Here is an 11,621-nt window from a genome sequence, read left to right on the forward strand (position 1 = left end):
AAATATAACTCGTTTTTCACTATTAATCTTGATATCAGTAGTCTCCTTAGCGATCATGATTTCAAGCTCAATTACACTTCCTATAGCGCCATCTAGTGCTCTGCGCATGCGTCAAGCACTAGGAAGTGTAATCGAGCTTGAAATCATGACTGTACCTAGAGACTGCAATGGCAAGATGTACAGTGAAATTCAAAATATATTTTAGTCTGTTCTCACCTAAAACCAACTGGATCACTTCAGAAGGCATTAATTTACACACTGGAGTCTCATGGATTACCGTTATGTTGACTTTATCTCCTTTTTGGCCCTTCAAAGGCCTGGCCACCATTCACTTGCATTGAATGGATTTATAGGGCCGAGATATTCTTCTAAAAATCTTCGTTTGTGTTCTGCTGAAGAAAGAAAGTCATACACTTCTGGGACGCCATGAGAGTGAGTAAATGATGAGAGAATGTTCGTTTTGGGGTGAACTATCCCTTTAACTTTTTATTGGAATCTTTAATTCTTGGGTCAGGGCTTGTTCAAATCAAGTGCTCATATTCTACATGTAGGGACAACTTTCACTCCTGTGAAAGCTGTTTTATTTTTTCGCACTCTTGTATTGTTTTCTCTGCTGTTCAGTACTGCTGTGTTAATGTGTTTAGTCAGCTCCCCACACGCGCCCTGGGGTCAAGGGTCAGACCTCAAGGCATCATTTGTTCGAAACACATGTCCACATCGGCATTCCTCTCCTTAAATTAGCTTGTGCCACAAGTGAGCACTTTCATCAGGCAGAAAATCTGTCGAAACAACTGTTCCGAGGCTGATACACCCTACTGAGGGAACAAAGACATGAAGTACTTTCATTTGAGCGCACACATCGGCATGAGCACAACACCACCAGATTTTGAAACGATTTGCACCACACAGACTAAATATTTTATTTAGCTGATACCAAGAATCTTTTTTGGTGAGACATCATCATTCTCTAGCATTTGAAGCTGCTTCGCGTCACTTGTCGTTGGTTCTCTGAAAAAGGCGGGAAGATTACGAAAAACACTGATCTACTTTTTTACAATGTTTACATTGAGAAGCACCTGAGTCTGAGGTAAGCGGTCGGACCGGAATGCGAGTTCTGTTTGTCCGAGAATATCACTTCACAGTGTTGGGTGTAATGCATTACTAAGTAATAAATTACTGTAATTAAATTACTTTTTCATTGAAAAAGTACATGGATTACTCTTAATTTTTCACTAATCTAATTACAATTACTTCTGATGTAATTGCGTTAAATACTGTACCGACTATAGAACAATTCTATATAAAACAATAGTGAATTTAAAATCGAAATTTAACATCTAATGTTAAAATATGTTTTCTAATTTAACGCTGCCCCTTTAAATTCTTTGGCCAGTTCATGAATAATTTATTGGAATTTTCTATGATTTATTTGATAGAATTAAAGGAACAGTTTCATGTTTATCCTTGTATTTTTCATCTAGTCGAGGCTGATCAGGGTTTTAGAAAGTCATTAGTAATAAGTAATGCAATTACTTTTCAGACAGAGTAATTAGTACAGTAATCTAATTACACTGTAGAAGATGTAATTAGTAGTTAGTAATTAGTTACTTTTTTTAGAGTAACTTACCCAACACTGCAGTCCTGACCTATCGGCCGCTCTTATCGTCCCGGCTCTTCTGTTCTCAGTCAGGGAGGACGTTTTGACAGCCAGACTTTACAACCTCGTCTCCCCCTGCCTGTGCTTTGCACATGCTCTGACAGAAGTCCAGTGACTTCATCCCTCATTCACGAAGGCTTCCCCCCTCCTTCCCTTCCCAGCTCTCTCCCTCAGGCAGCATGCCAGCCGTTTTCATACTGCTGCGCTCTCTGGTTATCCGTCTCCTCAGTAGCAGACTCGCAGCCTCTGGCGCGCTGCTCCTCCAAAGAAGCCTCACGGCGGCCGCTGCGCGCCTCGGCACCGTGCTGCGCCACATCTGGGACCGGCTCCGTTCACGGGAGTCCAAGGAAGCCATCCTGGGCTGCGTCTTGTGCATCCTAAATATGCACAAGCGAGTGGACAACTAAATTTCTCACACTTTTGCAGAGCTAGACTTTGGACACCAAATTCATTATTTTTTTATTATTTTTTTTATTTTATTTTTTTCAGCGAAATCATGTCGGAAAGTATTGTGAGGAAAACGCAGCCGTTTACAATTGGGACTAAACTTTCAGCGCCACCCGCGCCGCAGTGCTCGGGCTTCCCAGATGGTTATTTGTCAAATCGGACGTTCACGGACAACTGTCAACTCCGGCACCTGAACGAACAGGTGTCTCTGTATCTCGGTCGGTCTCAGGTGTGCGACAGGCGCCGTGGATCTCCAACAAGCCCGGTGACCCCCGTGAAGCATCACCTGGAACACCTGAACAGAAACACTGTTTCTCCGAACGCAGCGTCCAGATCTATTCGCAAGATCACTTTATCGAGCGGCGTGGATGCCAGACTGACTCCAAGGATGGAGCTGAAGAAAATTAGCCCGAACTCAGAGAATATAAACAACAATAATAACATCACTGCTAACACACAGCTGCCAAAAATTGTCGGAGTGAGCTGCGAGAATAAACCAAAGTCACATTTTAAGGTAAGCTACTGTGTGTTCGTTTTCATATAGCTTCATTCATTTGTATTATTATAATAATTTTTTTTTAATTATTATTATTTTATTTTTTTATTTTTTTGCATATTAATTTACAAGTTAACTGTTTATGCTAAAAATGAAAGCAGTTTTGACTGAAATGAGAAGTTGCACGTGCGGGATGGTATAGCTTACATTTAAAGATAATATGAAATGGATAGATTTTAAGTATTTAATAAAGGGTTAATTTAACATTTAAATCAATGAGCCTTTTTATATGTAAATCAATTCTATGAACGGAATTTTTTTTGTTAAAAAAAATAAAATAATAATTGATGCAGGCTTATGGAAGTAAATTCATGACTAAAGTCTTTCAAAAATAAAAGCATATTGAATTGCTCTAACCGAAAAAATAAATGCATTGTATTATCAGTGCGTGTATTTTGCGAGGCTAAAATTTAATATTGTTGTATTTTTAAGCATTGAATATTTAATTTGGAAACATTTCACAACTACTTTCATTATTAAAAATTCAACAATAAATATTCACCTTCCAAAGTTAATTTCCAAAATATTGTTAATTTGAAAATACAGTCTAGATTTTTTTTCAACAGGTAAAATTCAGCCCATTCTATTTCGCTTAACAAAATTCGATTCCTCAAATTCAGTGGTTCAAATTTGGTTGGAAATTCAACCTTCCACATCCGGGAACTGCTGGAAAAGCAGCAGAGTACCGATGCAAAATCTCCAACTGATGCTATTCGTTCTCACCAGTAGGTGGTGCAATGCAATCGGGTGTTGGCTGCAGAAGGCCAAAGCTATAGGTAGAGAGAACAGCCATGTACATTTTATAGTTTGTTTTTCAATATTGTTCTTGGGTAGAAAATAGATGCATATTTGATTTGCACATGTGGGTGGGCATGAAACGCAACTTTCCACTGATTGGTCAACTCGTGTCATCATTAGTTCCTCAATGCCGTGCAATAGAATAATTATCCACCGCTGCTCAACTTTTATTGCAGCTACATATTATCTCTCTCTATCATTAAGCAACCGGACTAAGGAATGCCTGTGACACAAACCGTACTAGTCAGGGAAGGGTCTATAGACATGGCTTCGTGCCAGCTTTCTTCTGTATAGGCATGGGTTCTGCAGCCTACGTGTGTCAGAGAAATATTAGTTGTCTGTTTTAGAAATAGCCTATTGATGTCCCTCGCATCTGCATGCAAAATTACTTAGCCTACTTCTTAGACACACAGCCTGTTTTATTTAGCTGTCAACTATCAAAATCTCTATCAAAAGGTGTGGCGAAGCTGCGCACAGCGCGACCCACTGTATTGTGTACTGTAGTGAAGCGCAGACCAGTATGTGGAATGCATTGGCTTTTAAAAATGTTTAAAAAAAAGATTGCCAATACATTGTCCAGGTTATTACATAACTCAGATGTTTGAAGCGCTGATTGCTGTGTAGGTAGGCATTACGTATAATGTAGTAGGGTGACCAGTACCAAATTGGAAGCTTTTTTGTCTCATTTCACTTATTTGTCCATGGCTGGGTTTCCCAAGGCACTAAGCAGAATGTTAATATCACTAAAGTAGTATTTCTCTACGGTGTGTTTCCCAAAAAGCATCGATATCAAAGTAGTAACGTAAGAACTTCGTAAATTAACAAGGGCTTTGAACCACTCTAAAGCCATAAGTGCAACTTATATGTATCTTTCTCGCATTTTTCATAGTTTATCAGAGAATAAGGAACATTTAATAACTTGTTTTGATATATTTGGATCTTTGGAAAGCCATAGCCAGAAACAAGGCTTTGGGTGTGCCAAGGGAAAACTGTGTGCAAGAACTAAAGCACAGTAATGTGAGGTTTTTTGTAACTTTAACAACAATTGCTGTTCACAAATGTAACCATTTTTCAACATTTCTTTTCTACTTAGCCCTGCGTTACATTATAATAAATGTATTAGTGTAAACAAATTAATGACACTTTTATCAATGGAGCTGGTAGGCCTGTTAATATATCCAAATATTAGACTTTATATTTAGTCATAACATTTGATTAAATTATTTTAGAACGTTACGTAGTTATTTTCCAAACTCCAGAAGACAAATGCACAGGTAAATAAATGAAGGGACAATATCCATGCTTGTCAGTATTTCTGCATTATTGTCAAGTTGAGAAGACAAACTCCTGGACAAACTGGCCAAGGTTTCAGCGTTGGACAGGACAGCTCCCATAACGAAGCATTTAAGTTCTACTTTATAACGAACAATGTAAGTGCTGTTTTGGGAAACAGGTGTTCTCTATGTAAAATAACGAGCAGCGTTAATTAAGATGATCGTAAAAGTTTAAGTTATCAGGAGACTCAGCCTATATTATTTTTTTGTTGTAAAAAATACACATTAATTTATTCCCACTTATTCAATGTAAGGTTGCAAAGGTACTGAAGCGATCCCAGGAACATGTTTTTTTTATTTAACCTAACATTAGAAAAGCTGAAAACTGAGCTTTAACTTTTACAAATGAAGATAGGCAGAGATTTTAATAGATATTATAATAATAGATATTAATATAATGTTAGCCTAGATAAGATTATTTGAGTGTTTATTCAATTTTTATGTCTGTCAATACAATTTTGATTTTAAAAATCCTCGACTGTGTAGAAGTCCTTGGTTTTTTTGGAATTATTTACTTCAGCACCGGATATTGACAAAGTTCAGGAAACGCAAATAAAGAAATATTTTAACAATAAAAAATAAAAAACAAGCCTCAGTTTTCACCATGGTACAATGTTAGATTAAAAAATACATGTTCCAGCAAATCATATTAATAGAATAATTGCATCTTACATATTAATTTAATAAACTGTGGTCACCCTACTTCATTATTCCCATGTGTACCTACACAGCAATCAGTGATTCAGGGCCAACATTCTTGACTTAATTGTTTAGTGTTTTACAAGTACAGAAACTAAAACATAGAGAGTGCAAAATAATCAATCCAATATCACGTTTTGAAGTAATAATGACATACTTATATTACTTTTAATATTTCTGAAACTCCAACACACCAAAGAATTAGCATTTTCCTATTTCCTGCTTTGTAGTAAACACTACAAGAATAAATACAACCATTTTAATTAATTTTTTAATTAACATTCATTATACATTATATTCATTATAATGTTATTATACTAATTATACATTATCTGTCAACTACTAATATTAATAGTCTGTTAGACGAACACATGGCATGGTGTTTCTACAAGAAACATGTTGAATTCAGTGTTACTGTGTCAAAGTTCAACATCTTTAAGCTTGTTCTCTTCAAGTCACGCATCTAGATAAAGGACTCACATGCATGACTTGTTGGGCAAACAGAATAATATTTAGCATTTTATTTGATCGCCTCTCAATTTCTCCTGCTCTTGTTTTTGCATACAGCTCATTACATTATGGATTGCGTCTCTTGAGCGCGGTTGCATGATACAGCGCAGAGAACATTAACTCTACCCAGAAGACGTGTCCTAGAATTTGAGATAGCAAAGTAGACATCAGATGCATTTTACAAGTTTTTTGTTGCAATGCTGTCAATATGCTACATTTGTGAATTATCGCTCACGTGTGAATGGGTTCAAATTTCTAATCACAAGTTTTTAACTGCAGATGTGAGCACACTGTGTAGCTCTGGGCCTCGTTTCCCAAAAGCATCGTAAGCCTAGATCATAGAATACATCTTACGATTCATCTTAGTTTTGCCGCCCATTTCCCAAAGCCATCGTAACTTAAGTAGTACTTGAAAATGCTTGTAGATTTACGAATGCTCTGGAGTAATCGAACAGAGCTAAGAGCATCTTAATAGACAAGGGCTGGGTTTCCCGATAACGTTGCAACTTAAGCTTTAATTATCATCTTAACTAACGTCGCTCATTATTTTACGATAGAATGGTTTCCCAAACCAGCACATAGATTGCTCGTTATAAAGTTGAACTTAAGTGCTTCGTTACGGGAGCTGTCCAGTCCAAATTGGTGCTGATCATTTTGGCCAGTATGTCCAGGAGATTGTCTTATCAACTTGAAAATAATATGGAAATACTAACAAACATGGAAGTTGTCTGTAACCTTGTCGAGGCACCGACACTTATTAACTATTACAGAATTTAATGAAAGAAATAATGATGGCTTTAGTAAGATGGAGTTTCAGATGTATTGATGCTCAATCATAGAGATTAATGAAAGTGACACAATAAACACATGTTATGTGAAGGCACGTGATGTGAATCATAAGGGGCTCTCACGTAGTCTAAAGTTTTGTTCCTTTGGCTGGAAACTGAACAAATGCACACAGAACAGGATTAAAATTATGGGCATCAGTATTGAACTACTCATAGATCTAACTATTAATACATCTTCTGGTTATAGTGTGAGGCACTGTGTAGGCTACTTGTAGCCTTACTTCCATTATGCATCATGCAATTTGTTACTGCCTTGTAAAAAGACTATAGGCGAGCCGATTTGAAACATCCATTGGAGGAGGAAGGAAGAGGAGGAGTAAAAGAGAGAGAGGGAATCTCTCAGTGCACACTCTCTCTCTAATCTCCTTTGTTAACCAAATTTTAATTGTTTATTAGGCCTATTTATTTCAGTTTTAAACTAGATGGTCAAATTAGTCACTCATGTCTTCTTAAATAATCTGTTTAATAAGAACATATCATCTTTCTATTAACCATATTATCATCTTACCATTACAATTATGCTTATCAAAGAAGGCTAATATATAACGTTATACTGTATTATGTGTCTTGTATATTTAGACCTTTCATGTCGCATGCACAGACTGCGGAGACTGCCTATTGATTTCATAGTGATTTTTTCAACACTTTTAATCCTCTGAAATAGTTTACAATGGCTTTCCAATTATCAAAATATATAATACAGTTTATTAAATGTCCCAATGTCTGTGATAAACTGTGAAAGATGCCAGAAAGATCAGTTTAAGTTGCACTTAATGGACTTAAGAGAGGTTCAAAGCTCTTTCAAAAACGTTTTTACAAACTTCATAGATAATGATGCTTTTGAGAAACGCGTCTTAGAGTTTAAGTACTACTTAAGTGCTACTAACGTCCTACTTAGTGCTTCGGGAAGCCCAGCCAATATTTGAAAGTCGGGGCTTGGGAGCATATGAGTGCACAATTTTATTTGCCAGGTTAAAATAAACTGCATGAACTGAATTGAATGGGTGACATGTCTTCAATGCTAATCATAAACGATACCCACTAATCGTTTACTTAAATCTAATGAAATTATAAACAACAAATAAAAATAAATGCTGCACAAAATTTGCATCAGGTTTTCTCGTAGGCAAATCAAAGACAGACAAATCAACAATAAACACAAGTGCTGTTTTTATTTTAGCATTTGTTTATATCATGTAACATCTGATTATGTGTGACTTCTATTATTTAACTGACTATATGCTGATTTTATATAACTTATATGAACTGCAACAGTTAAAGAAACAAAGTGAGCCCAGTTTAAAATCTGTGGTCAACTGCATCTTAATTGAACAGTGTTGACAGGGCACTTCTCCTTGAGGTAAGGTAAAACAGATCCAGAACGACTTTGATAACAAAATTGTGTAACGTGTTTAATTACGTTGGTTTTAGTAAATAAAAAAATCATTGATCATGAAAAACAAAGGCTGCATGCTTTTCCGGTTACTATGTGTCTTAGCTTTTAAGAGCATTCTCTACATTTGTGTAGAAAGTTGTGAACGTTCTTTCCTTTTTCACGTGCATTTCCCAAACCTGCACTTAACATGAACACACAATGCACTTTTAAGTGCTTCTTAAGAGTTGCTATTCTTTGTGAAGTGCTGAAATCTGACCGAATGTTGCTCATTCATAGATTTGTGCATAACTTTATAAATACTTGTCATTTACCTAGCTGAGAAAAGTAATTTTCTTAAATAATCAAACTAATTAACTACATAATTAAATACATAGTTTTGTAATTATTTTTGTGCTGGAGGCTACAATCTACTGATTTACACAATCACTGCTTTGTTCATCAAATGTGCGTTTGCAATGTTTCATTTATCATCTGTGGGTCGACCATCGGGGTGCAAGCTTCTAGGGTCTGTGAAGATATATAAAAAGTATAAAGAGGTTTAGTGTTGGCTGGCCTATTTCCTGTGCACAACAGGGTGGTGGAAGCACAAACATAGGGTAAATGTACAAACATTCACAGATTAAGCGGAGATCTGTGCTTTGCACCCAAACTGATACTGGTGACATAAATGCATAACAGTGTGCACATGACAGCGCCCTTCGTTGTCAGAGAGGAAGATGAGGAGGAAGACAAGGAGTGTGGGAAGATGCGCCAAGATAGACAATTTTCCCTGTAAATACAGTATAACACCAACATCATTCCTTCTGAATTTAATACAATATCATACGTCCACTTTGTACCAACTTGTGCACAAAGGTAGGCCTATTGTTTATTGATTTAGTCCTAATTAATTTTTCATTCATTCATTTATTATTTTTATTGTAATATATTATTTTATCTAATTTTCTCATTATCTCGTTTCTGCTCATTTCTTTTTAAATTGAAAAACAAGCTATCAAAATGTACACGGCTTTTCTCTCTACGTGTAGTTTTGGTCTTCAGCTGTCAACACCCGATTGCATTGCACCACCTAATGGTGAGAACGAATAGCATCAGTTGGAGATTGTGCAACGGTATTCTGCTGCTTTTCCTGCAGTTCCCGGATGTGGAAGGTTGAATTTCGAACCAAATTTGAACCACTGAATTTAAGGAAGCGAATTTTGTTAAGCGAAATAGAACGGGCTTAATTTTACCTGTTGAAAAATCTAGACTGTATTTTCAAATGAACTGAATATTTTGGAAATGAAGTTTGGAAGGTGAATATTTATTGTTGAATTTTGAATAATGATATTAGTTGTGAATGTTTCCAAATGAAATATTCAATGCTTAAATATACAACCATGTTAAATTTCAGCCTCGCAAAACGTACGCACTGTAAATTCAATGGATTTATAGGCAAGCACTGATAATAAAATGCATTTATTTTTGCAATTAGAGCAATTCAACATGCTTTTATGCTTCAAAGACTTTAGTCATGAATTTACTTCCATACAAGCTTATGGTTAGAAATTAGGTTAAAAGTATTAATTGTTACACAAATGAAATATACCCAAATGTATCGGAATGAATTGAAAGCTTGTGAACCAGAATTGAATCAAATTAGGAAATCTGTATCAATACCCAGCTCAAATTATATCTGAAGTATACCCAAATGAATCGAATTGAATCAAAATTGAATCGAGAGCTTGTGAATCGGAATCAAGTCAGGAAATCTGTATCAATACCCAGCCCTAATTATAACTGAAATATACCCAAATGTATCAGAATCGAAATGGGAATCAGATTCAAAATGGGAATCAAGTTGAGAGCTTATGAATTTGAATCGAATCGGGAAATCTCTTTCAATACCCATCCCTAATTATAACTGAAGTACACCCAAATGAATTGGAATCTAAATTGGTATCAGAATCGAAATGGGAACTGAAACGAGAGCTTGTGAATGCAATCGATTTGGGAAATCTCTTTTAACACCCATCCATAATAATGTATGTATTAATGTATGCAGTGTTTGAATATTTAGAAAACGACAATAAACGAAGAAAATTAACTTGGTAAAACTGCATGTAAGTTTGTGCAGTTTTGTAAACTTTTTGTACACTTAGTTAAACATGGTTACATAAACTAATCACGACTAATATAATTTTGTTTCAGTTTCCTTATAGTTAGATAAACCCCTGCGTGATATGGTTTTGAGGAATCTTGTTTTTGGAGCATCCAAATGTTGCAGTTGTTTAGTTAAAGCTGTAGTAATCCAAACATAACGATATGCCGTGGAGATGGTAATACAGCAGTGTATTATTCAACCGAACCTCATTCAGTGTGGCTGATGATGTCATCGCTCTTTTAGGTCTAATATTACTTAATGTAGAGCCACATTAACTGATAGGCGCATCTGATGATACATTTTATATTATTAAGTTCTCAAGTGAATTAGATGAGCGTGGTTTTGTGTGCAGTGATGTGCTCATCTCTGTGGTTGAACACTCAGATGATGCATTTATTATATAACGCTGCTCTTCCTGGAATGACTGCTCAAGTTCAAATGATGTCAGAGCTTTGGCAGAAAGGCACCATTCTGTTATAAACCACCTCTAGAATCAAAGTCTCACCAAATCCTTCTGCAGCTAAAGTAACATTATAACAAATGGTACTTTTGTATGCTTAATGGGATTGTTCAACTGTTTCTAGGTTCTGGAAATATGTGGTCCAGGTGTTGTGCTTTCTTACAGTGCTCAAATATAATCTAGGCTGCTGCTAAATGATGACTCATCCTACTAGTTTACAATAGTTCAGAATGGAATGCATATTGTTTTTATCACCGTCTTGTGATGCATGAAGTTATTATTAAAACACCAAACAAGAAATAAAAGAACAGTTAAAAATCAGTTCTGCATAACTGTGTTTGGACATGCAAAAAAAAAAAAAAAAAAAAAAAAATCAGTATATGTCATAAAAAAAATAAAAATAAAATATTGGTCAATCTCTAGTCTCTATTTTTAATGTAAATTTACCCAATATAGTTCATAAGAACACAAAAATACCAATTTCAGGATTCAGTGCATTCAGTCAAGTTTTAATGTCATCAGCAGGTCAATAGGAGACACCTGCATCAAGCATATATGTACTATGTTATAAACAGATATATAATACATATTCATCATGAGAGCTCATTGTTGTGCTTGTCTGTGTGATGTGTTAATGTAGGTGTTGCTGTGCAAAGATGGTGAAAAGCAGTGCAGTGGTGACCAAGAGAAATTCTCTGCCTCTTTACAGGTGAATATGACATTTGTGACAATTAGGGCTGGGGATTGATACAGATTTCCCAATTCGATTCAGA

The 11,621-nt window shown here is 35.8% G+C and overlaps 1 protein-coding gene across 4 annotated transcripts in view; it reads left to right on the forward strand.

Annotated features, from left to right (window-relative positions):
* Nucleotides 1-2,032: 2,032 nt before the first annotated feature.
* Nucleotides 2,033-11,621, forward strand: part of LOC127414353 (spectrin alpha chain-like) — an 87,289-nt gene continuing 77,700 nt past the window's right edge. For 3 of the 4 annotated variants that reach the window (XM_051652318.1, XM_051652320.1, XM_051652319.1), the window contains exons 1-2: nucleotides 2,033-2,618; nucleotides 11,489-11,557. In XM_051652318.1, coding sequence (XP_051508278.1) covers nucleotides 2,154-2,618; nucleotides 11,489-11,557 — 534 coding nt within the window. In that variant the 5' untranslated portion in view covers nucleotides 2,033-2,153. The remainder of the gene's footprint in view (nucleotides 2,619-11,488; nucleotides 11,558-11,621) is intronic. The other variant, XM_051652321.1, reaches the window with a different exon arrangement.

This window comes from Myxocyprinus asiaticus, chromosome 23 (genome assembly GCF_019703515.2).
Source record: "Myxocyprinus asiaticus isolate MX2 ecotype Aquarium Trade chromosome 23, UBuf_Myxa_2, whole genome shotgun sequence".
NCBI classification, from domain to species: domain Eukaryota; kingdom Metazoa; phylum Chordata; class Actinopteri; order Cypriniformes; family Catostomidae; genus Myxocyprinus; species Myxocyprinus asiaticus.